Source organism: Halichoerus grypus, chromosome 5, assembly GCF_964656455.1.
Source record: "Halichoerus grypus chromosome 5, mHalGry1.hap1.1, whole genome shotgun sequence".
In the NCBI taxonomy this organism is placed as follows: domain Eukaryota; kingdom Metazoa; phylum Chordata; class Mammalia; order Carnivora; family Phocidae; genus Halichoerus; species Halichoerus grypus.
In genome coordinates, this window is record NC_135716.1 from 111,992,083 (window position 1) to 112,019,175 (window position 27,093).

The following is a 27,093-nucleotide window of genomic DNA, read 5'->3' on the forward strand; positions in this document are numbered from 1 at the left end:
TTCTTTTTTAATCTCTGCACCCAACGTGGGGCTCAAATTTACAACCCCAAGATCAAAAGTCTCATGCTCTACTGACTGAGCCAGTTAGGCACCCCGATCCATGAGATTTTCTTCTTCAAACAAGCAAAATCATTTTGGATAACAAAGAAGAAAAAAAAAAAGATGTAGATTTTCAAAGTGACTCACTATGTTGTGGAACTCCAAATATGCATTTAAAAAATGGATCTGCATGCACATCTGTTCATGGAAACAGTGTAGAATTATCTGACACAAGCCAAATAGGAGAAAATTGTCTGAAAAGATTTTTGGAGTGCAATAGGCAAGTGTACCAAGGGATCTGCTATTATAAGCCAACAGTGAGAGAGACTGCAATGTGAAGTGTCACAAAACAATAAGATCAATGAAACAAAGTATGCACTTTACATCAACAGGTCATCAGGAAGAGTGTCAGACACATATTTGTATTATGCATGGATTCAGAATCTTTGATCTATTATTAGGATATCTATGATTTGTGAAAATCTGCAAAAGCATTACCAATGAAGACAGATTTAAAAATGTTAATAAAAAGTATGTTTCTTAGTGAGGTCATAGCAATCTTACTAATCTTGTCTTTAGGTTGTAACAAATAAGCAGTTTATTTCCTCAAAGATACTCATTTGTCAACACAGAAGATATTATTTTCTCATTAGCCTTACTTAAAATTTTCAATTGATTTTTTTATGTCTTTGTAACTGGAGCCTAATTCTTCCCTCTTCAGGGATTACCTCATGCCTAATCAATAGAGTTCTGCAGATTTAACCTTTTAAATATTTATTTAATCACTTTTCCTGTCCATCCCTACTATCATTACCTTAATTCAGGCCTCCATTAATGCAGCAACCTATCGATTGGTCTGTATGCATTTCATTCCCTTCAGCGCTATCTTCTACATAACCAGACTGAGGTCCCAGAAACATAAACTCTGTCATGTAATTCCGCTGCTTAACATCTTTTCTTGAATCCCTATTACGTGCATATCTCAGACATATTGCAGGTGGGGTTCCAGACCACCACAATAAAGCAAATATCATGATAAAGTAAGTATAAAAGTTATGTTTACATTGTAGTCTATTAAGTGTGTAATAGCCTTATGTCTAAAAAAACAATGTATATATCTTAATTTAAAAAGTATTGCTTGTAGGGACGCCTGGGTGGCTCAGTCGGTTAAGCGTCTGCCTTCGGCTCAGGTCACGATCCCAGGGTCCTGGGATCGAGTCCCGCATCGGGCTCCCTGCTCCGCGGGGAGCCTGCTTCTCCCTCTGCCTCTGTCTCTCTCTCTCTCTGTCTCTCATGAATAAATAAATAAAATCTTAAAAAAAAAAAAAGTATTGCTTGTATAGAACTGTTGAATCACTATATTGTACACCTAAAACTAATATAACACTGTATGTTAACTACACTAGTATTACAATTAAAAACATAATAAAATCCAAAAAAGAAAAAAATACTTTATTGCTAAAAAAGTGCTAACCATCATCTGAACTTCCAGCGAATTATAATCTTTTTGCTGGAGGGTCTTGCCTCCATGTTGATGGCTGCTGACTGACCAGGGCGGTGGGGGCTGGAGGCTGGGGGGGCTGTGGCAGTTTCTTAAAATAAGACAACAATGAAGTTTGCCACATTGGTTGACACTTCCTTTAATGAATGATTTCTCCGTAGTGTGTGAAGTTGTTTGAAGCATTTTACCCACAGCAGAACTTCTTTCACACTTGGAGTCAGTCCTCTCAAGCCCTGTGCTGCTTATCAACTAAAGTGAATGTCATATTCTAAATCCTCTGTTGTCATTTCAACCATCTTCACAGCATCTTCACCAGCAGTAGATTCCAGCTCAGGACACCACTGTCTTTGCTCATGCATGAGAAGCAGCTCCTCAGCCGTGAAATTTCAATCATGAGATCGCAGCTGTCCAGTCACATGTTCAGGCTCCCTGCTGCTTCTAGTCCTCTCGCTGTTTCCACCGCCTCTGCAGTTCCTGCCTCCACTGGAGTCCTGAGCCCTCCAAGTCACCCATGAGGGCTGCAATCAACTTCTTCCAGACTCCTGTTCATGTTGATATTGTCACCTCATCCTTTGAATCATGGATGTTCTTAATGGCATCTAGAATGGTGAATCTTTTCCAGAAGGTTTTCAATTTACTTTGCCCCCAGATCCATCAGAGACATCACCATGGCAGCTATAGCCTTATGAAATGTATTTCTTCAATAATAAGACTTAAGGAGTAGAAATCACTCCTTGATCCATGGGCTGCAGGACGGATGCTGTGTTAGCAGGCATGAAAACCAGCTCCATCATGGCTCCTGGGTGACCAGGTGCATTGTCAATGAGTGGTCATATTTTGAAAGAAATCTTTTTTTTTTTTTTCTGAGCAGCAGGTCTCAACAGTGGGTTTAAAATATTCAGCAAATCATGTTGTAAACAGATGTGCTGTCATCCAGGCTTTGTTGTTCCATTTATAGAAAACAGGCAGAATGGATTTAGCATAATTTTGGGGGCTCTAGAATTTTCAGAATAATCAATGAGCATTGGCTTCAACTTCAAGTCACCGGCTGTATTAACCTCTAACAAGATTGTCAGCCTGTCCTTTGAAACTTTGAGGCCAGGCATTAACTTCTACCTAGCTAAGAAAGTCCTAGAAAGCATCTTCTTCCAATAGAAGGCTGTTTCATTTACATTGAAAATTTATTGTTTATTGTAGCCACCTTCATGAATGATCTGAGCTAGATCTTTGCATAACTTGCTGCAGCTTCTCCATTAGCACTTGGTGTTTCACCTTGCACTTTTCTGTTATGGAGATGACTTCTTTTCTTAAACCTCATGAACCAACCTCTGTTAGCTTCAAACTTTTGTCCTGCAGCTTCCTCACCTCTCTGAGCCTTCACAGAATTGAAGAGAGTTAGGGCCTGGCTCTGGATTAGGCTTTGGCTTAAGGGAATGTTGTGGCTGGTTTGATCTTTCATCCAGACCACTGACACTTTCTCCATATCAAAAATGAGGTTGTTTCACTTTCTTATCATTTGTGTGTTCACTGGAGTAGCACTTCCAATTTCCTTCATGAAATTTTTCGTAGCATTCACAAGTTGGCTAACTGGTGGGAGAGGCCTAGCTTTTAGCCTGTCTCAGCTTTTGACATGCCTTCCTCACTAAACTTAATCATTTCTGGCTTTTGATTTAAAGTGAGAGATATGGGACTCCTCATTTCACTTGAATATTTGAGGCCACTGTAAGATTATTAACTGGCCTAATTTCAATATTGTGTGTCTCAGGGAACAGGGAGAGCCAAGGAGAGGGAGCAAGATGGGGGAAAGGGTTATTGGTGGAGCAGGCAGAACATATACAACATGCATCCTTAATTCACCATCTCATATAGGTGTGGTTTATGGCACCCCAAGACAATTACAGTAGGAACATCAAAGATCACTGATCACAGATCACCATAACAAATGTAATAATAATAATGAAAGAGTTTGAAATATGGCAAAAATTACCAAAATACAGAGACACAAAATGAGAAAACGCTGTTGGAAAAATGACTCCAACAGCCTTGCTCTACACAAGGTTGCCACAAACCTTCAATTTGTAAAAAAAAAAACAAAACAAAACAAACCAACCCAAAAAACGCAATATTTATGAAGCACAATAAAACAAGGTCTACCTATACTCATAATATGCAGCTCAAGCTCGTCACTGTGGCAGACCAAAACTCCAAGATTTGACTAAGGCCCAAACTTCCAGCATGATTACTTTACACTCTTTGTCATTTGCCATATAATAAAAAGAGCTGGCAGTTATATCATTCTTAGTACATGCCATGCACAATTCTAAGTGTTTCACATATAGTAATGTTGATCTGCAAAACAAAACTATGAAGTAGGTATTATTATTATCTACTATTTAGTAGAGCTTCAGGGGTACAAAAAGGTTAATTGCCTTACCAAAGGTCACAGAATTAGCAAAGAGCAGACCTAGGATTCAAACCCAGGTAGTCTGTCCTGAGTCCATGGCACATTGCCCCCACAGTGGGAAGCCCCCTGTAGTGATCCAACGGCAGCATTGCTTTTTGCTTTTGACTTTGTTCTTCTGATGTCCTTTGTCTGCAACATCATCCCTCTCAGCCATTTCCCTACTCCCCATAATCCCTGCCCTTTCCCCATTCACTGAACTCCTCACGCTGAGCATCTCCACTTCCAGGAGACCTCGCAGGCCCCCACCTTTACCGGTGGGTTGGGTGGGACCCTTGCACTTGCACATACACTCTTCAGGTGACTGGGCATGTGCTTTATAACAATCTGTTGTGTCTGGTGCTTCCACCCGAATGGGAGCTCCCTCAACTGCCTGGTAGAATATTTAGACTGTGTAGGTGCTCAGTAAAGATATGTTGCATAAGTGAAACAAACGAGTGGAAGGACTGAGTGTTGATAGTGCTAGAAGGACCAGCTGCTCAATAAAACTCGGCCCCAGTTCAAACCGTGAGGCAAGGACGACTGAAGTTCCCAAGTTCCTGTTGGGGAATTTACAGTCAATGTCTGTGAAAAAGTGCATTGTTCTAATATCTTAAGTATGTCTTCATTTAGAACTCATTTAGTGAGAGATTTCAAGGTAGAAATCTCACATTTCTACACGCTACTTTGAGTAGCATGCAGAATCCTGCAATATTTTACATTTAAAATTGCATTAGAGATTATGCAAACATAATACCTGCATATTTCATTCTCTTATTAATAATTTAAATTGCCTTGCAAATAAATTCAACTATTGCTGCCATCCATGACAGGAGCCAAACAATATCTTCAACATTTCTAAGAAATAGGGCAGCTGCTATCTTAATAAATTGCAAAAAGATCTTAAATGTAACCTTCCCAGAATTCACAAATAAAGCATATTTGATTCACACTTTAAGCTGAAAAAGAAATCACCCCAGAGATAGACTGATGGGCATTTCATTCATATGATAGTAAACAAAATTGAACCCCTTAACACAGAAGTTAAACATATTATAAAATCAGTAACTCAGGGGCACCTGGCTGGCTCAGTCCGTAGAGCGTGCAACGCTTGATCTCAGGGTCACGGGTTCAAACCCCATGTTGGGCATGGAGCCTACTTAAAAAAAAAAATCAGTAACTCCTAAAAATACTACAAAGAAACAAAGCTAGCTATTTTCATCCACTTTTTTTTTTTCTGGTACGTTTGGTAATAGCAGAAGACACTTCTAAAAAAGCAACCCCCTTCCTAGTGATTACTCTTGACATAAGAGGGCTTCTGGTTTACCAGGATAGCCACATTCAGATGTAGAATATCCTTTTCCCCTTCACAAAAGAGAAAAGGCCATAGTCATGAGCCTCTGGGCTCAGCTGTGTGTACCAAGAGCCCTCCCTTGCCTCAGCGCTTGAGTAATGACGAACGCATTCCATACAGCTGGTGAGGAAGACGACTCAAAGAAACTGCCGCATCAGCTCCACATATTTTTAAAAGCGATGCAAATTGAGGTGGAGAGAGAGTGGGAGAAAAACCATCTCCTGACAAACAACTTTATTTTGGGATAATTTAGCTAACAGTCTCAGAGATGCAGATCTTGTTTGATGTTTCCTTTAGATTTAAGAAAGATGGCCCAGAATTTTTATTGTTTCCATGTAATATCTAATATTAAATGTCACCAATTCTCAACAGCTATTCTTAGGTAATGATGGTAAGTGCAGATAACATATTGCATGCGTATAGTGCTTTTCTGTTTAAAATCATTTTTACACACATTGCCAATTTATGATTATTTTGTTTTCACAGTATCAAATATCCTGACCTACTTGATCTACAAATAAGCTTAGAATTCCATATGTACTTAGGCAAAACTTGATTAATAGAGGAATAATATTTATACTTATAATGTAAATTTAAATTGGTTTGAAATGTCAGACAAGGGTTTCTTACTTTGTTGTTTTTGGCTTTTAAAGAAGATAGAAATGCAAGAGAAGGGGCTATTGAAAAAAGAGAGGAAAGCAAGAGAGAGACTTGAAGTGGCTTAAAACAGCTTTGTCCTAAACTCTGAATTTATTTGACCTTTTCCTGAATGGAGCACCTGAATGGAATTGACTAGACTCCTAATAGTTAATAGTGGCAGTTTGAATGGAAGGAAAGACAAAGGCTCAACACTGAGGTCTTGGTTTAGGGTATGACAGTCAAACAGAGGTTTCTGATTATCAGCAATCTCCATGTAGTTGCTTTTGGACTTACCCTAAACACCTGGGTAGCTTTCAGATTAAGGGCCAGCAAAGCTTAGTGAATTCAATATGCTGTTTGAGTAACTGAGCTATGAGGGGTTCATTGTTGTTTTTTTTAAGTCATGGCAAGGGTGTTCCTGGAGTAAGACATCCAAGACTTGACTTTGCCAGAGCAAATGGGACTGATGTCCAAGGACCAGTGCTGGGCCTCTCCCAGGCTGTCCCGTCCCCTGGAGATTAGAGGACACGTACAAGAATCACCAGGCATTTCTATTTTGCCAAAGGGCTCTTATGAAGAGTAAATAAAGGGACAAATGTACTGTGAAAAATGTACAAAGGTATCATTCTTAAATATGACAGAGAGCATCAACTGTCCTCTATCAAAAGGGCATCATTGTTATTTGCTGTTTCTTCGAAACAATTACCAGGTGGCTGAAGAGGTTGTAGGTTTATGTTTATCTTCCTGGTAGACTGTTCCACATGAAAGAAGTGAAGTTTCAGGAGAGAAAAGAGCATGGACAAGTACTGGGGTTGATATGAGGTGGAGTGACAGAATAGCTTTTAAATCTTTTCTTTCTAAAAAGTTAAATATCAACCCCCCACCTCCCCACCCCCGCTGCAACAGATCACGAATTTTATTTAGAATGATGATCCAAAATGTTAGAGTGAGGTGTTCTTGAATGGTTAGCTAACTTTTAACACCCTCTTGAATGTTTCTATAAGGTGTGAAATTTGAAGGGTGAAAAGCACTGCTTGATATCAGATGATTCTCATTCCTATATACTGAGGACAAGCAGGAGAGCGCAGCTCTGAAGCTCAAAAGTGAGGTGTGCCTTACTTTCTGACCCTGCCGATTTCAGAAGGGCAGCGGTGAGGTTTACACGAGATGTAAGTAAAACACCGAGAAGAGTGCCTGGCACGCAGTAGATGGTCTGTAAATGTTAACTAGCACCAGTTGCAGCAGTCAGACAATTCGTTTTTCACCGGTCTGGGACAATGGCCTGTCTCCGAACGCCTCCGTTACTCTCACTCTTCAAACTAGAATTCCACTATTGCATACTCTACACCTCCTTTAGAGCTTTAAAGATTTTGTATTATCCGAAGTCCTGATTTAAAACGCAGCTAGCTCTCAAAGAGGTATGATCTCAGTGCACTTTAGTTAATACTTAGTCAGGGAAAGGGACTTTATTAATAAATGCATGGCGGATGCTAGCCCTGGCGCAGGGCTCTCCCCACTGAGCGAGTGGGAATGAAGAAAATGAACATTTACTGCGTATTCACTGGGGCTATGTGAAAGGCCTTCTGCATATTTTGACTCTCTTTATCTTCACAACAACTCTGCAAGATTATTGCAGATGATTGTGCAGGATCCTGCAGAGTAAGTGATTAAGCCAGAATTCACCGCCTATGTTACTTTATGCAGATTTGACTAATGCTTCAGACTTCGATTTTATCGTGAGCCAATCATGTCAAGCACTCCACTAAACGAGTCTACATACATATGCTTGAATTGTACTGGGCTGTTTACCACCTAATTAAGTTGTCTCCAGATGGAAGAACAGATAAAAGTTTAACATGAAAACGACTTATGTTTATTCATGTAGGCGAATACAGGGGGAGAAAAATCTTCATGAGGAGAAAAATCTCAGAAAAAGACATCTATAGACTTTTTGCTCTGGAAAAATGATGAGGTACATGGGGTTTTGCCACACTCCATTCTTTTCTTCAATACCTAATACCTCATGCACTAGCATTCTCAATGTATTTATTAAAGAAGTCTCTTTCACTGATAACATATTAACTAAGGTGTATTATGGTCAGATCTCTCTGAGAGCTAGATGCATTTTAAGTCAGGACTTTGGATAACACAAAATCTTTAAAACTGTGAAGGAGGTGCAGAATACGTAATGGTGAAATTCTAGGTGTTAAGAGTGATAATATGGGAGAAATTTGGGGACGGGGCATCATCCCACACCTTTCAAAAGATACAACATATTCTGCCTTTCAGTCAGCTCAGAGGATATGATTATTTTTCATCTATTTCTTTGCATTTAGTTTGTGGACTGTCTCAAGATCATAGCCCTGTGTTATCAAAAGCCTGGTTGTCTTTCACCACCATATGTAGCATCTTTTAAAAAGATATTCATTTTTTAAAAGTTTAATCATATGTTGTTTTCATCTGTACTTATTTGGCTCTGTGAGGTTCAAAGGAGAACAGAACATTTTCTCCTAGGTAACTAGCAACTGTATATTTTTGGTTATAGGTTTCTTCCTAATGTGAAATATTTAGGTCCTTAATTTATCCTGCATTCATATGAGCCTGTTGCTACATGCATAGGAAATAGTTCATCCTCAGTTTCCAAGAGTCCTCTTCTTTCTCCACTTTCCCCTCACCTGAGGCTTCTCCCAGACCTTCCAGATACGAGGCACTCTATACCTTTGGTTTCTTTTCAATCTCCTTTCCCTGCCCAATGTGGCATATTGTCCACAGTAGATACTATAAAAACTGTTTTGTAGCTAGTTCAGAAATTTGAAACACTAAACAATACTTCTTTTAATTTTTCACAAAGAAAGAAAGAGAGAAAGAGGAAGGAAGGAAGGAAGGAAAGAAGGAAGGAAGGGAGGGAGGGAGGAAGGAAGGGAGGGAGGGAGGGAAGGAAGGAAGGAAATTAGGCTGGTACCATGCACATTTCTTTAGAATAGAGGGAAAACCATCCCTGTGATTCAGGAGCATTCAGGAAGGATAACTGGGTAAGAGATCATAAAGTAAGGTCGATTAAAAGTCTTAACAAGAAAATGACACTGTGATTAGCCAAGTCCTTACTGCAAAAGAAAAAGTTGGTTGGTAAGTTTACCAGAATTCTGGAAATCCGTGAAGCAGCAGCATAAGTGGTTTGCCTCTTTCACCAGCAGCAACATAATGAAATCTTAACCCCGAATCCTGCAGTACAAAATAGAGGGCATGGAATTTTAGTGATATTTTGCCAAAAGTAGTGCATTTAGTATTTCCATTTCATTAAAGAAAAAGCTCACTTGCATTATTTTTAATATCAAGAAATAAAATATTATTAAATTTCAAAAAGAAAAAAGCTCCATGATTTATTAATAGAGTAAATTAGATTTACTTTTGTTGACATTCCCTTTATAGTACCTTGCCTTCTTGTTCTACCTACAAGGTCAATTTATATGTTACAAGCTTCTGGAACAATGTCACAATTTGTGACTTTCATCTTACTGATGTGTCACATTTCATCTCATTCAAATTCCACAGGACATGTAAATAATTCTGATCTGAATTTATATTCTTGCCATGTTTACCTCCTAGTCATGTACTTTTCTCAGCTTGCCCGTCAAGAGCTGTGCCATCAGTTATATAATTCACACCTCCTTTCCTTATTTTTAGTTCTCTCCTTCCCACATTATTATTTTAAGTCGGGAGTTGCATGTACAGCTCCCCTTGCTTCCTGCTCCTCATGTCATGTCAATGTATTTCTAACAGCAGAATTCTCTGAGTGCTCAAGACTTCTCTCTGCATGTGGGAGACAAGACTGCCCAAGGAAAATAAAAGGCATGGGAGTGAGACAGGAATACAGCAAGTAAAAAGCAAACTGAAAAGAAGAAAATGGAGAAAAAAAGCAAGAAAGGAAAACAAAAATTCAGAAAGAAGTGAAGAAAGAAACCAAGAACCCAAAGATGAGCACAGAGACTGAGTTTTATATCAGGTAACCCAAGCAAGAGGGTTTCCAGATGTGAAAAAAAAATCTTACAAGGTCATTTTATTCAACCCTATCATTTTTACAGATTTGGAAACTAAAGTCCAAAGATATTAACATGGGTCATAAAGGTGCTTGGGAGCAGGGCTGTGACCAGAACCCCATTCTGTCCTACCTTACAGGACAATGTTCTTTCCACTCCTTGGTTCTGTCTCTGGGGAAACTCTTTAGGTAGTCAGATTAAGAGGAAACGCATTATGAGGAATTCCAGATGACTCTTTTTCACTGCTTCTCCTCCTCAGGTTGGACTAAGATAACAAATTTGACTTTGCCCTCAACTGCAGAATGCCTTTCTAGAAGTTCAATAACTTCTTTTATTGGTGATGAGTCTTGGCCACTTGATTGGACTTAGTGAACAAATAATTAATTGCACTTACTATATACTGGGCACTGTTCTAAGTTTTTGTTTATTTGGGTTTGTCTGTTTGTTTTACAAATATCAATTCATTTCATTCTCATGCCAACCCCAGGCTGAATAAGGGTAAGAAAAATGTGCCCTTGCTCTTTTGAACTCTAGCAGTTGGACCATCTAGCTCCTAATAGGAATCCTGCACTTTGGTGACATAGATATCCCCTCATGTGAGGCTAGTTTTGAAAGGCCTGTGAGTCAGACTGCAGGGTGCATCCTGAAGGGCCATATCCCTTCACCACCTGGAGCCTCAGGAAATGGAATATCCGTGGGCTGCCAGGAGGCTTGGGATAAGCATGAACAGTTCCAGTCTGAATGCATGGTTGACATTTACTTTTTATTCCATTCCTTTGGTCTCTGACTTCATAAGTCTGCTTCCTTGCTCACAAACATACACCATTTATTTATTGTTTCATGCTGGTTAGGTCATCTCTGCATGTTCCATTCTGCTACTCTGAATAAAGTCCTATTTCCAATGACTTATTCTATTTACTCTTCCAATCTCTAAAATTTAGGCAAGGACAGCCTCATGAGACAGTAGGGCACGACCAGGAACAATTCCCTACAGCTGATCTGAGCTCTAAAGGGCAAAAAGGTGACAGGAGACAGCCTTCCCTTAGAGAGAGCAGAATTATTCTGGGTTGTTGCGGTGGAGCAGGAGGGGACAGTAATAGATATATAGGACCCTAATGAGAGAACCGCCTCATAACCTATTCTCATTCTCTCTGTCTCTCTGTGTCTCTCTCTGTCTCTCTGTCTCTCTCTCTCTCACACACACACACACACACAGACACGGTCCCGACCCCTCTCCCGCCACACCTCGCCCCCCTTGCCTTGCCTCCCCCTGGCATCTTCCCTGTCCCCGCCGCGCGCTCTTGCGAGCCCCAGGAACACTAGGGGACGCTGGGCGTCATGGAAGGAGCAGCCCAGCGCTCTCTGCCCTCATGGCCGTCACGTTCCCTCCCGATACCGCCGGGCCCGCGCCGGCCTTCACCTTGATCCGCACGTAGCAGTGGGTACCCAAAGAGGGGTCGTTCAAACACGCAGGAGGGTGTTCCCGGGCGGCCCTCCGGAAGGTCTGCGCGGGTCCCTTGCCGATGCTCCACAAAAGTTTGAGCAGGTAGACGGAGGCGCAGAGTCCGCAGTAGCAGTAGACCAGGGACCAGAAGAGCAGGGACCGGATCGTGACCGTCAGGCGGAGCAGGCAATCCCGCAGCCTCGCCATCGGGCGGGGCCGGCGGCGGGGCCCGCTGCCCTTCGGGGACGCGGGAGCAGCGGCGCTCGCTCGGGCTCCGGAGCGAGACAGCCCGCGCGGCGGCGCGCCAGGCCCGCCAGCCGCTCCGCGGGAGCCGGCTCCGCGCGCGCCTCCCCGCGGGCCCCCGGGGCGGCTGCGCTCGGCCGGCGTCCCGTGGCCCGGCCGCGGGCTCCCGCACTCACGGTGCGCGCTCCGGGGCCGCTGCGCCCTGCCCGGGAGCGCCGCTGGGCAGACCCCCTGCGCTGCGGGTTCCGCCCCGGCCTGGGCGAGGCTGGGACCGGCCTTCCTCCGCAGAGTGTGATCCCAGTTCTAAACCGCTCAACTGTGGGGAAGATGAAGGGGAGACTTGCCCAAATCATCCTGGGAAGCGCAGAAGGAAGCGCCGCTCTTACTTTGACCAGTGTTCAAGTCCTCTCATTGCCCAGTCAACTGGTGCAATTTCATTAGGCCTTTTTCTGGATCATAGAATTATGGGGCGCGGGGAAGAGAGGCAGTGAACGACGATTTTCATACTACATGACGGATATTATTACTTTATTCATTCCTAACATTCTTCTGACGGTGTTGATACTCTCCAACAAGGTTCAGAGTGGTTATCAGCCCAGCCAGGCCTCTCTGGTTCTAAAGGCAAGCCTCTGGAAAGCCCTGGTCTGTTTTCTATCCCCGTAAGTCTTTCCTTTGCAAGACTCTTATATAAATGGAATCAAATAATATGTAACCTTTTATTTTTGGCTTCTTTTCATTTAGCGTAATGCATCTGAGATTCAGCTATGCTGTTACATATAGTTTCTTTTTTATTGCTTGTTAGTTTTCATTGAATGAATGTGTCATATTGTTTATCCGTTTCCGAGTTAAAGGACGTTTGAGTTTTTTCCACTTTGTGATTATGAATAAAGCCACTATAAACACTCGTGTGAAGTTTTTGTGTGAACATGTTTTCCTTTCACCTGGGTAAGTACTTAGAAGTGGGATTGCTGGGTCAGGTAGTAAGTTGCATTTAACTTTATGAGAAACTGCCAAACTGGCTTCCAAAGTGGCTGTACAATTTCGAATACATACCAGCTATGTGTAAGAATTATGGTAGGGTTATATTCTTGCAAGAACTTGGTATTGTCAAAAAAATCTTTTTAATTTTGGCAATTCTAAGAGGTGTGTAGTATCTCGTTGAGATTTTAATTTACATTTTCCTAGTGACTAATAATGTGTAGGCATCTTTATGTACTTGAATGCTATCAAATATATTCTTTGACAAAGTGTCTGTTAAAATCTTTTATGCATTTTTAAAAATTGTGTTGTTTTCCTACTATTGAATTCAAGAGTTCTCTATATATTTTGGATACAAATCCTTTATCAAACATCATGAGATTTGCAAACATTTTCCCAGACTGTGTCTTTTCATTCCTATAACAGAGACTTTTGAAGAGCAGAATTTCTTAATTTTTTTTTTAAAATTTTTTTTTTAAAGATTTTATTTATTTATTTGAGAGAGAGAATGAGATAGAGAGAGAGCATGAGAGGGGGGAGGGTCAGAGGGAGAAGCAGACTCCCTGCTGAGCAGGGAGCCCGATGGGGGACTCGATCCTGGGACTCCAGGATCATGACCTGAGCCGAAGGCAGTCGCTTAACCAACTGAGCCACCCAGGCGCCCTCTTAATTTTTTAAAAAAAAAATATTATTTATTTATTTATTTATTTATTCTTTTTAAGTAGGCTCCACGCCCAATGTGGGGTTTGAACTCACAACCCCTAGATCAAGAGTCACATGCTCTATGCATTGAACCAGCCAGGTGCCACCCCCCCCCCGAGTTTCTTAATTTTGATGCCATCTCATGTATCACTTTTTTTCTTTTATGGATGGTACTTTTGGCCTTTAATGTAAGAAATCTTTTCATAATTCAAGGTCAGCAGGATTTCTTTCCCTTATGTTTTCTTGTAGAAGTTTTATGTTTTTATTTTTTATATTTAGATCTATGAACCATTTTTCTTCAACTTTCCCCAAGTTTTATTTTATTTATTATTTTTAAAATTTTAATTCCAGTATAGTTAACATACAGTTTTATATTAGTTTCAGGTGTACAATATAGTGATTCAACAATTCCATATATTACTCAGTGCTCATCAGGATAGGTGTACTCTTAATTCCCATCATCTATTTCACCCATCCCCCACCTACCTCCCCTCTGGTAACCATCAGTTTGTTCTCTATAGCTAAGAGTCTCTTTTTTTGGTGTGTCTCTTTTTTTATTTGTTCATTTGTTTTGTTTCTTAAATTCCACATGTGAGTGGAATCATATGGTATCTGTCTTTCTCTAACTTATTTGCTTAGCATTATACCCCCAGATCCATCCATGTTGTTGCAAATGGTAAGATTTCGTTCTTTTTTATGGCTGAGTAATATTCCTGTGTGTGTGTGTGTGTGTGTGTGTGTGTGTGTGTGTGTGTATCACATATTTATCCATTCATCTACGGATGGACATTTGGACTGTTTCCATAATTTGGCTATTGTAAATAATGTTGCAATAAGCATAGGGGTACATATTTGAATTAGTATTTTTGTATTCTTTGGGTAAATACCTGGTAAGTGCAATTATTGGATCATATGGTAATTCTATTTTTAATTTTTCAAGGAACCAAGTCTATGATCCATTTTGAGTTAATTTTTGTATAGGGTACAAAGTATGGATTAACATTTATGTTTTGCGTGTGGATATGTAATTGTTTTGGCACCCTTTGTTGAAAAGAATGTTCTTTCTCTGTTGAATTGCTTTTGCACCTTTGCTGAAAATCACTTGACGTATGGGACTATTTCTAAGCCTCTAGTCTGTTTCATTGATCCATATGGCTATATTTTCTTCAATACCACACTTGTCATGACTTTTGAAAGTAGTATAGTAGGTCTAGAATTCAGGTAGAATGAGTCCTTAGACTTTGTTCTTCTTTATAAAAATTGTTTTGCCTATTCTGCTTACTTACCTTTTCAAAAAAAGTTTTAGTATTAGTTTGTCATTTTAGGCAAAAATTAATCATTTTGGAGAAAACTGATATTTTAACAATATTATGCTCAATCCATGAACATGATATATCACTTCATTTATTTAGATCTTCTTTGATATCTTTCACTGTTTAAAACATACAAATATTGCATATATTTTGTAATATTTAGACCTAAGTATTTCTTTTTTTATATATTATTGTTAATACTACTTTTTTCAATTTCCAGTTGCTTATTACTAGTATAAAGAAACATGATTTTTTTTTTTTTTTTTTTTTTTTTGTCTTGGATTCTGAGACCTTGTTAAACTCACTTACTAGTTCTAGTAACTTTTTGAAAGAGTCTTTGGAATTTTTTGTGGATAACCGTGTCATCTGTGAATAGAGACAGTTTTATTTCTTCCTTCCTACATATTTGCCTTTTATTTCTTCTTCTCGCCATATTGCACTGGCTAGGACCTCCAGTACAATAAATAATGAATAGGAGTAGTGAGAATGGATATCTTTACCTTATTCCTGATCTTCAGGGGAAAACATTCATCTTTCACTATTAAACATAATATGAGCTAAAGACACCATTTATCATGTTGAGGAAGTTCTTTTCTATTTCTAGTTTCTGAGAGTTTTTTTTCATAAATGGAGGTTGAATTTTGTCAAAGGGCATTTGCTTCTCTTGAGATAATCAAAGTTTTTCCTCTTTAATCTTTTAATATAGTTAATTACATATAAAATTTTTACATTTTGGGGGCACCTGGGTGGCTCAGTTGTTAAGCATATGCCTTTGGCTCAGGTTATGGTCCCAGGGTCCTGGGATTGAGCACCGCATTGGGCTCCCTGCTCAGCGGGAAGCCTGCTTCTCCCTCTCCCACTCCCCCTGCTTGTGTTCCCTCTCTCGCTGTCAAATAAACAAATAAAATCTTTAAAAAAATTTAAATTTTTTATTTAAATTCAATTTAATTAACCTATAGTGTATTATTAGTTTAGAGGTAGAATTTAGTGATTCATCAGTTGCATATAACATCCAGTGCTCATTACATCAAGTGCCCTCCTTAATGCCCATCACCCAGTTACCCCATCCCCCTACCAAACTCCCCTCCAGCAACCCTCAGTTTGTTTCCTATAGTTAAGAGTCTCTACATATAACATTTTTTGAATGTTGAACCAGACTTTCGTTCCCAGATTAAACCCTACTTGGTTATGAAGTACTATATTTTTTTATATATTGCTGAAATCAACTTGTTAATATTTGGTTGATGATTTTTGTATCTATATTTCTTATTTATCTTTTTATATATTCTGGAAGAATTTATATAAAATTGATATTATTTCTTCCTTAAATGTTTGGTAGAATTCTCCAAAAAAGCCATCTAGGTCTCAAGTTGTTTTTTTAATTTTTTTTTTTTAAGGTTTTAAAATGTAATTCAATCGGTGATGCCTGGGTGGCTTAGCCAGTTAAGCGTCTGCCTTCAGCTCAGGTCATGATCCCAGGGTCCTGGAATCGAGTCCCATGTCAGGCTCCTTGCTCAGCAGGGAGCCTGCTTCTCCCTCTGCCTGCCACTCCCCCTGCTAGTGTGTGCTCTCTTTCTCTCTCTCTCTCTGACAAATAAAGAAATAAATAAAATCTTAAAATAAAATACAATGCAATCTATTTAAAAGTTATAGGACTATTCAGATGATCTGCTTTTTCTTTGCCAGTTTGTGTCTCTTAAGAATTTTATGCATTTCACTTAAGTCGTTGAATTTATGGCTTAATTTCCAAATATTTTGGACAATTTTGCAGATGATCTTTTTGTTGTTAATTTCTAGTTTAAATATGGTATGTTCCAAGAGTTTACCTTCAAAACTACCTGTTCTTTTAAATTTGTCAAGGTTTGCTTTATGTCTCTGAATATCGTCTATTTTGGTGAATGTTCCAACTGTATTTGAAAAGTTGTTACCTGGAGTGCAGCATAAATGTTAATTAGGTAAATTGGTTGGCAATGCTGTTCAGGACTATTAGGAAGCTTACTGATTATCTGTCTACTTGTTCTATCAATTGCTGAGAGAAGAATGTTAAAATCTATCTGTAATGATGGATTTCTTTTCTTTCTTTCTTTCTTTTCTCTCTTTCTTTCTTTCTTTCTTTCTTTTCTTTCTTTCTTTTCTTTCTTTCTTTCTTTCTTTCTTTCTTTCTTTCTTTCTTTCTTTCTTTCTTTCTTTCTTTCTTTCTTTCTTTCTTTTGGATCTATCAATGCTACTATTTCTGCTTTAGACAGTTATATTTTGGGGCATTTATAAATAAGATAAAATGAATTTTATAATTACTTCCAGTTATGCCATTCTCAGTGTTCTTCATTCATTATATAGATATAAGTTTCTGTCTGGTGTCATATTCCTTCTACCAGAGAACTTCCTTTGGGCTTTCTTGTAGAATAGGTCTGCTGACAATAAATTCTTTCAGCTTTTGTTTGTTTTGCTACATGCTCATCTTTAAGTCTTTATTTATGCTTAGTGATAAGTAATACAGAGATGGTCTCTCTCCATGCTTTTACCTCTCTGATAGCAGTAGACTGCTTTCGTTACTGAATGCTTATTACCGTGGTGGTAGGAAGGGCAGGGGGTAGAGGGGCATTCTCTGCTGTCCTAATTTAGCCTCACAGGCAGGCACGATGGATATCAGGATATCAGGGTATCTTGGATATGAGGGTGGGATCTTCTCAATGATCCTTTCCTGTCCCCAGTGACAGGGACTCTCTAATGGTTTGGACCCATGATGTATTTCCTGCCCTTGTCCTACATTAGAGGGTTTATTTCTGTTTTCCTCCCCCCCAGCTGCAATAGGTCTTCGTCAGTGCCCTAGTTAGGCGACAGGGTTTGCTCTTCTTCAACCAGAAGCTTAAGGCTTATATTCCTTAAGGAAGACAGAGAAGAAGGATCTGGAGAAGTCTTTGTGCTTTTCCTATGTCTGGTGCTATTCTCTTCCAGGCCTGCATCAGGAGGATCGCTTTTTCAGAACCTCATCCTGCCCCCCAAATCCTTCTTGTAAGTACTGATGAGGTCTGCAGAGAAGAAGAATCAGCAAGTTGTTGCAAATTTCTCTTGTGCTGTCAGGGGTTCTATATTCTGAACTAGCCCACACTCAGCCTTTAGGAATTTGTTACTTTTAGATTATTTTGTTTGCTTGTTTGTTTTTGTTACCAGATTATATAGCATTTGGTGACATCTGCCTCAGATATGTCAGTACTTATGTCCTCTCTCTCCTTTGATGCATTTGTCTTTTCTTAGATTTCAGGTTATTGGTTACCCTGCAATCTCAGCCCTCAGATTAATTTAAGAAATGTTGTGAATTTGGAGGAGGAGCAAGATGGCAGAGGAATAGGGACCTAAATTTCATCTGGTCCCAGGAATTCAGCTGGATAGGGTTCAAACCATTCTGAACACCTACAAACTCAACAGGAGATCGAAGAAAAGAATAGCAGCAACTCTCTGAACAGAAAAGCGACCACTTTCTGGAAGGTAGGACGTGCGGAGAAGTGAATCTGAGGTGATATTCGGGAGGATAGACGGCGGGGGAGGGGGCCTCCGTCAGCCGCTTCTGGCAAGTGATAGAGCCGCGGAGCACAAAATCGGCACTTTGAGAAGTCTGCTCCGCTGAGGGACATCGCTCCAGTGGCTAAGTGGGGGGGTGGCACCCTCGTGGGATAGTGTGGTCTCAGGACCCTCGGGGTCACAGGAAGACCGGGGGTGCCTGAGTGCGGCAGAGCTCCCAGGTATCAGAGCAGGGAAGCCGGCTGCAGAGACGGAGCTGAGGGGCGGGCTCTCAGCTCGGGGTTGCCATAAACCATGGTCCCCGGCACAGTCGGGCCACTGCTCCTCCAGCAGGGACCCAACAAGCGGCAGATCTGGGGAGACTCCCCTTCCTCCCCCAGGAGGAGAGGCGCGGGAGCGCACCGCGGGGATCTGCTGGGTTTGGAGACTCCACACGGGGTCGGGTGCCAGAGATAGAAACCCGCGGTCACAGGCCGGCTGAGCACGGAGTGTGGCCGGAGACCGGGGAGACGGGAGTGACTGACGGCTTTTCTCTGGGGGCTCACGGAGGAGCGGGGCCCCGAGGTCTCGGCTCCTTCAGGGTGGAGACTGGGAGGCCGCCATTTTCACTCTCCGCCTCCAAAGCTGTACGGAAAGCTTGCAAGGAACAAAAGCTCCGGAGAGCAAACCCGAGCAGATTACTTAGCTCGGACCGGCAAGGGCGGGGCAATTCTGCCTCCCGCAAAGACATTTGGGAACCACGGCAACAGGCCCCTCCCCCAGAAGATCAGCGAGAACAGCCAGCCAAGACCAAGTTTACCGATCAATGAGAACGGCAGAACTCCAGCGCTAGGGGAATACTGCACATAGAATCCATGGCTTTTTCCCCATGATTCTTTAGTCTTTCAAAGTTAATTTTTTTAATTTCTTTTTTTTTCTTTTTCTACTTCTTTTGAATTTTTCTTTTTCCCTTTTTCAACCAACATCTTATCGATTCCTTTTTTAAAAATCTTTTTTATTTTTCATTTTTAGAGTCATATTCTATCCCTTTATTGTAGTTAACCTTATTTTTGGTATATGTATAAGTTGCTCTCTCTTTAAAATTTTGGGATACAGTTTCTTCACAGACCAAAATATACCCTAAATCTCTAGTGTATGGCTTTGTTCTAGTCTCCTGCCTGATCACATTCTCTCCCCCCCCTTTTTTTTAATTTCTCTTCTTTCTTTTTTCAACCAACTTCTTATCTTATCAATTCCTTCTATAAAATCTTTTATAATTTTCATCTTCACAGTCATATTCCATCCCTTCATCGTATTTACCCTTATTTTTGTACATATAGAAGTTTTTCTTTCTTTAAAATTTTGGGAGGCAGTTTCTTCTAACAGACCAAAATATGCCCAAAATCTAGTGTGTGGCACTGATCTATTTACCAGCCTGATCATATTTGATCATATCCTTTTTTCTTTCTCTTTTTTCTTTCTTTCCCTTTCTTTTCCCCTGGTTTCAGGTCTCTTCCGATTTGTTTAGTGTATATTTTTCTGGGGTCGTTGTTACCCTGTTAGCATTTTGTTCTCTCATTCATCTATTCTCCTCTGGACAAAATGACAAGATGGAAAAACTCACCTCAAAAAAAAAAAAAAACAAAACCAAGAGGCAGTATTGACTGCCAGGGACCTAATCAATACAGACATTAGTAAGATGTCAGAACTAGAGTTCAGAATGACGATTATAAAGATACTAGCTGGGCTTGAAAAAAGCATGGAAGATACTAGAGAAACCTTTTCTGGAGAAATAAAAGAACTAAAATCTAACCAAGTCAAAATCAAAAAGGCTATTAGTGTGCAATAAAAAATGGAGGCTCTAATTTCTAGGACAAATGAGGCAGAAGAGTGAATTAGTGATATAGAAAACCAAATGATGGAGAATAAAGAAGCTGAGAAAAAAGAGAGATAAACAACTACTGGATCATGAGGGCAGAATTTGAGAGATAAGTGATACCATAAGACAAAACAATATTAGAATAATTGTGATCCCAGAAAAAGAAGAAAGACAGAGAGGGGCAGAAGGTATATTGGAGGAAATTATAGCAGAGAACTTCCCAAATTTGGGGAAGGAAACAGGCATCAAAATCCAAGAGGCACAGAGAACACCCTTCAAATCAATAAAAATAGGTCAACACCCCAACATCTAATAGTAGAACTTACAAGTCTCAGAGACAAAGAGAAAATCCTGAAAGCAGCTTGGGACAAGAGGTCTGTAACCTACAATAGTAGAAACATTAGATTGGCAACAGAACTATCCAACAGAGACCTGGCAGGCCAGAAAGGACTGGCATGATATATTCAGAGCACTAAATGAGAAAAATATGCAGCCAAGAATACTATATCCAGCTAGGCTGTCATTGAAAATAGGAGAGATAAAAAGCTTCCAGGACAAACAAAAACTAAAAGAATTTGCAAACACAAAACCAGACCTACAAGAAATATTGAAAGGGGTCTTCTAAGCAAAGAGAGAGCCTAAAAGTAACATAGACCAGAAAGGAACACAGACAATATACAGTAACAGTCACCTTACAGGCAATACAATGGCACTAAATTCATATCTTCAATAGTTACCCTGAATGTAAATGGGCTAAATACCCCAATCAAAAGACACAGGGTATCAGATTGGATTAAAAAAATAAGACCCATTTATGTGCTGTCTGCAAGAGACTCATTTTAGACTCACAGACACCTCCAGGTTGAAAGTGAGGGAGTGGAAAACCATTTACCATGCTAATGGACACCAAAAGAAAGCTGGGGTGGCAATCCTTATATCAGACAAATTAGATTTTAAACCAAAGACTTTAATAAGAGATGAGGAAGTTCACTATATCCTACTTAAAGGGTCTATCCAACAAGAAGATCTAACAATTGTAAATATCTATGCCCCTAACATGGGAGCAGCCAATTATATAAGCCAATTAATAACAAAAGCAAAGAACCATATTGAGAACAATACAATAATAGTAAGGGATTTTAACACCCCCCTCACTGAAATGGACAGATCATCTAAGCAAAAGATCAACAAGGAAATAAAGGCTTTAAATGACACACTGGACCAAATGGTCTTCACAGATATATTCAGAACATTCCATCCCAAAGCAACAGAATACACATTCTTCTCTAGTGCCCATGGAACATTCTCCAGAATAGATCACATCCTAGGAACCAAATCAGGTCTCAACCGGTACCAAAAGATTGGGATCATTCCCTGCATATTTTCGGACCACAATGCTTTGAAACTAGAACTCAATCACAAGAGGAAAGTTGGAAAGAACTCAAATACATGGAGGCTAAAGAGCATCCTACTAAAGAATGAATGGGTCAACCAGGAAATTAAAGAAGAATTCAAAAAATTCATGGAAACCAATGAAAATGAAAACACAACTGTTCAAAATCTTTGGGATGCAGCAAAGGCGGTCCTAAGAGGAAAGTATATAGCAATACAAGCCTTTTCTCAAGAAACAAGAAAGGTCTCAAGTACACAACCTAACCCTACACCTAAAGGAGCTGGAGAAAGAACAGCAAATAAAGCCTAAACCCAGCAGGAGAAGAGAATAAAGATCAGAGCAGAAATCAATGAAACAGAAACCAAAAGAACAGTAGAACAGATCGACGAAACTAGGAGCTGGTTCTTTGAAAGAATTAATAAGATTGATAAACCGCTGGCCAGACTTATCAAAGAGAAAAGAGAAATGACCCAAATAAATAAAATCATGAATGAAAGAGGAGAGATCACAACCAACACCAAAGAAATGCCAACAATTATAAGAACATATTAGGAGCAATTATATGCCAGCAAATTAGATAATCTGGAAGAAATGGATGCATTCCTAGAGATGTATAAACTACCAAAACTGAACTAGGAAGAAATAGAAAACCTGAACAGACCCATAACCACTAAGGAAATTGAAGCAGTAATCAAAAATCTCTCCCAACAAACAAGAGCCCAGGGCCAGATGGCTTCCCAGGGGAATTCTACCAAACATTTAAAGAAGAATTAATACCTATTCTTCTAAAACTGTTCCAAAAAATAGAAATGGAAGGAAAACTTCCAAACTCATTTTATGAGGCCAGCATTACCTTGATCCCAAAAGCAGACAAAGACCCCATCAAAAAGGAGAATTACAGACCAGTATCCCTGATGAACATGGATTCAAAAATTCTCACCAAAATACTAGCCAATAGGATCCAACAGTACATTAAAAGGATTATTCACCATGACCAAGTGGGATTTATCCCTGGGCTGCAAGTTTGGTTCAACATCCGCAAATCAATCAATGTGATACAATACATTAATAAAAGAAAGGACAAGAACCACACGATCCTCTCAATAGATGCAGGAAAAGCATTTGACAAAGTACAGCATCCTTTCTTGATCAAAACTCTTCAGAGTATAGGGATAGAGGGTACATACCTCAATATCATAAAAGCCAACTATGACAAACCCACAGCAAATATCATTCTCAATGGGAAAAAACTGAGAGCTTTTCCCCTAAGGTCAGGAACACAGCAGGGATGTCCACTATCACCACTGCTATTCAACATAGTATTAGAAGTCCTAGCCACAGCAATCAGACAACAAAAAGAAATAAAAGGCATCCAAATCAGCAAAGAAGAAGTCAAACTCTCACTCTTTGCAGATGTTATGATACTTTATGTGGAAAACCCAAAAGACTCCACACCAAAATTGCTAGAACTCATACAGGAATTCAGTAAAGTGGCAGGATATAAAATCAATGCACAGAAATCAGTGGCATTCCTATACACCAACAACAAGACAGAAGAAAGAGAAATTAAGGAGTCGATCCCATTTACAGTTGCACCCAAAACCATAAGATACCCAGGAGTAAATCTAACCAAAGAGGCAAAGAATCTGTACTCAGAAAACTATAGAATACTCATGAAAGAAATTGAGGAAGACACAAAGGAATGGAAAAACCTGCCATGCTCATGGACTGAAAGAACAGATATTGTGAAGATGTCAATGCTACCAAGACCAATCTACACATTTAATGCAATTCCTATCAAAATACTATCAACGTTTTTCAAAGAAATGGAACAAATAATCCTTAAATTTGTATGGAACCAGAAAAGTCCCCGAATAGCCAGAGGAATGTTGAAAAAGAAAAGCAAAGCTGGTGGCATCACAATTCCGGACTTCAAGCTCTATTACAAAGCTGTCATCATCAAGACAGTATGGTACTGGCACAAAAACAGACACATAGATCAATGGAACAGAACAGAGAGCCCAGAAATGGACTCTCAACTCTATGATCAACTAATCTTCAACAAAGCAGGAAAGAATGTCCAATGGAAAAAAGACAGTCTCTTCAACAAATGGTGTTGGGAAAATTGGACAGCCACATACGGAAGAATGAAACTGGACCATTTCCTTGCACCACACACAAAAGTAGACTCAAAATGGTTGAAAGACCTAAATGTGAGACAAGAGTCCATCAAAATCCTAGAGGAGAACACAGGCAGCAACCTCTTCGACCTTAGGCACAGCAGCTTCTTCCTAGAAACATTGCCAAAGGCAAGGGAAGCAAGGGCAAAAATGAACTATTGGAACTTCATCAAGATAAAAAGCTTTTGCACAGCAAAAGAAACAGTCAACAAAACCAAAAGACAACCGACAGAATGGGAGAAGATATTTGCAAATGACCTATCAGATAAAGGGCTAGTATCCAAAATCTATAAAGAACTTATCAAACTCAACACCCAAAGAACAAATGATCCAATCAAGAAATGGGCAGAAGACATGAACAGACATTTTTCCAAAGAAGACATCCAAATGGCCAACAGACACATGAAAAAGTGCTCAACATTGCTCGGCATCAGGGAAATCCAAATCAAAACCTCAATGAGATACCACCTCACACCAGTCAGTAGGGCTAAAATTAACAAGTCAGGAAACGACAGATGTTGGCGAGGATGCGGAGAAAGGGGAACCCTCCTACACTGTTGGTGGGAATGCAAGCTGGTGCAGCCACTCTGGAAAACAGTATGGAGGTTCCTCAAAAAGTTGAGACGAACCATGAGAGACTATGGACTCTGAGAAACAAACTGAGGGTTCTAGAGGGGAGGGGGGTGGGAGGACGGGTTAGCCTGGTGATGGGTATTAAAGAAGGCATGTACTGAATGGAGCATTGGGTGTTATACGCAAACAATGAATTGTGGAACACTACATCAAAAACTAATGATGTATGGTGATTAACATAACGTAATAAAATAAAATTTAAAAAAATTGAGTTATAATTGACATATATCATTGTATTAGTTTTAGGTATATGACATAATGATTTGATATATGTATATATATTGGGAAATGATTACCACAATAAATTTTATACATTTTTAAAAAATTTTTGAGTATTCACCTTTTAAATTGAAATTTTAAATGAGATGATTGGAAATTTATATGCAGGCATGAGAAATAGAGAAACTGTGTACACTTTAAACAGTATACTTTACATTTTATAATTTTGTTATATATGTAGCTTTGTGTACCCACCACCAAAGTCAAATATACAGAACAGTTCTATAACCACAGGGATGTCATATGTTGTCCTTTTATAACCACACTCACACCTTGTCCCTCACCCCTGTACCACTAATGTGTTCTCCATTTCCAAAATTCTGTCATGTCAAAAATGTTATATAAATGAAACCATGAAGTAGGTAACCTTTTGGGATTAGTTTTTTTCACACAGCATAATTCCCTAAAAATTCAAGTTATTGCAAGTATCAACAGTTCATTCTTTTTTGCTGATTAGTATTTCAAATTATGTATATGCTACAAATTTGTTAACCATTCACCTATTGAATGACATCTAGGTTGTTTCCAGTTTTTGGTTATTACAAATAAAGCTGCTATGAACACTTGTGTACAGGTTTTTGTGTGATCATAAGTTTTCATTTATCTGGGATAAATGTCCAATAGTGCAATTACTGGGTCATATGGCTTTGTTTTTATTTTTTTAATTTTAATTTTTTAAAAGATTTTATTTGAGAGAGTGAGAGCAAGAGAGAGAGAACACAATTTGAGAGGGAGTAGCAGAGGGAGAGGGACAAGCAGACTCCTCGTTGAGTAGGGAGCCCAATGTAGGGCTCTATCCCAGGACCCTGGGATCATAACCTGAGCCCAAGGCAGACATTTAATTCACTGAGCCACCCAGGCACGCCTGGGTCATATGGCTTTGTATGTTTTGTTTATAAGAAGTGACAACTGATTTCTAGTGTGGCTGTATAGCATTTTACATTCCCACCAGAAATGTATGAATGATCCAGTTTCTCTGCATCCTTGTCAGCATTTTGTGTGGTCACTATTTTTTATTTTAAACCTTCCTGATAAGTGTGTATTGATATCTCATCGTGGTTTAAATTTATGTGTTACGGATGGCTACTAGTAATGGTGAACATGCTTTCTATATGTGTGTTTGCCATATGTATATCCTCTTTGGTAAAATTTTGTTCATATCTTTTGCCCATTCTAATTAGATTGTTTGTAAATTAAATTTTTACTGTTGAGTTTTGAGAGTTTTTAATATATTCTTTTTTTTTAAAGATTTTATTTTATTTTTTTTTAAAGATTTTATTTATTTATTTGACAGAGACAGTGAGAGAGGGAACACAAGCAGGGGGAGTGGGAGAGGGAGAAGCAGGCTTCCCACGGAGCAGGGAGCCTGATGCGGGGCTCGATCCCAGGACCCCAGGATCATGACCTGAGCTGAAGGCAGACACTTAATGACTGAGCCACCCAGGTGCCCGTTGTATGCTCTTTCTTGTCAGATATGTGGTTTGCAAATATTTTCCTAATCTGTAGCTTATCTTTTCACAGAGCAAAAGTTAATTTTGTTGAGAGGTCCAACTTACCAGTCTTTTCATTTATGGATCATAATTTTGGTATCAAGTCTAAAACCTTTTTGCCTAATCACAGAGCCTAAAGATTTTTTATTTTTTTTTCTAAAAGTTTATAGTTTTATATTTTACTTCTAAACCCATGACCCATTTTGATTTAATTTTTGGATAAGATGTAAGTTTTAAGTTGCAATTTTTTCTTTTTTGCTTATGGATATTCAATTACTCCAGCATCATTTGTTGAAAAGACTGTCCTTTCCACTGAATTATACCTTTGTCAAAAATCACTTCAGCATATTTGTGAAGGTTTATTTCCGAGTTCTTTATTCTGGGGTCTACTGCTTTGTGAATACGACATTTTCTTGATTATTGTAACTTTATAGTAAGTCTTAATATCATACAGAATGATTCTTTTCACTTTATTTTTTTTTGTCAGTATTGTTTATTCTAGTGCCTTTGCCATTCAGTCTAAGTTTTAGAATAAGCCTGTCTATGTCTACAAAAAATTTTGCTGGGATTTTGATACGATGTGCATTAAATCAGATCAATTTGAGGAGAACTGAATCTTTCCTATGTTGAGTCCTCCAGTCTATGCCTACAATATGTCTGACTATTTAAGTCTTTCTTCTTTGACTTCTTCCATAAGCATTTTGTAATTTTCAGCATATAGATCCTGTACATTTTGTTCAACATATACCTAAGTATTTCATATTCTTTGTAATGATTATAAATGTTAATGTTTTTAAGTCACCATATGCTCATTAGTAATAGAGATCAGATTGATTTTTGTATGTTGATGCTGTATCCTGTGACCTTGCTTAAATCAGTTATTAGTTGTAAGATTTTTTTTGTAGATTCCTTGGGATATTCTATGTAGAAAATCATGTGCAAATTTCAGCAGCTATTCCTTAAAGCTAAATTGATTCAAAAATTGCTTAAATATTAGTTAAAAAAAAAAGGCCATAGCTTATGGTGAAATCCTGTAGCCATTTACTTTTTT

At 39.2% G+C, this 27,093-nt stretch overlaps 1 protein-coding gene and 1 long non-coding RNA gene across 3 annotated transcripts in view; one reads left to right on the plus strand and one right to left on the minus strand.

Annotated features, from left to right (window-relative positions):
* The window catches only part of EPHX4 (epoxide hydrolase 4), a 42,032-nt gene extending 30,226 nt beyond the window's left edge, over positions 1–11,806 (minus strand). The window contains exons 1-2 of the mRNA XM_036103356.2: positions 11,431–11,806; positions 9,110–9,195 (exon numbers count right to left, since the gene is read on the minus strand). Coding sequence (XP_035959249.1) covers positions 9,110–9,195; positions 11,431–11,661 — 317 coding nt within the window. The 5' untranslated portion in view covers positions 11,662–11,806. The remainder of the gene's footprint in view (positions 1–9,109; positions 9,196–11,430) is intronic.
* A 177-nt stretch (positions 11,807–11,983) lies between these two features.
* LOC144381899 (uncharacterized) overlaps positions 11,984–27,093 on the plus strand; it is a 131,809-nt gene continuing 116,699 nt past the window's right edge. Inside the window, exons 1-3 of one of the 2 annotated variants that reach the window (XR_013448051.1) lie at positions 11,984–12,356; positions 17,946–18,176; positions 19,697–19,957. This is a non-coding gene — a long non-coding RNA (uncharacterized LOC144381899). Of the gene's footprint in view, positions 12,357–17,945; positions 18,177–19,696; positions 19,958–27,093 lie in introns of those variants that run through there. The other variant, XR_013448052.1, reaches the window with a different exon arrangement.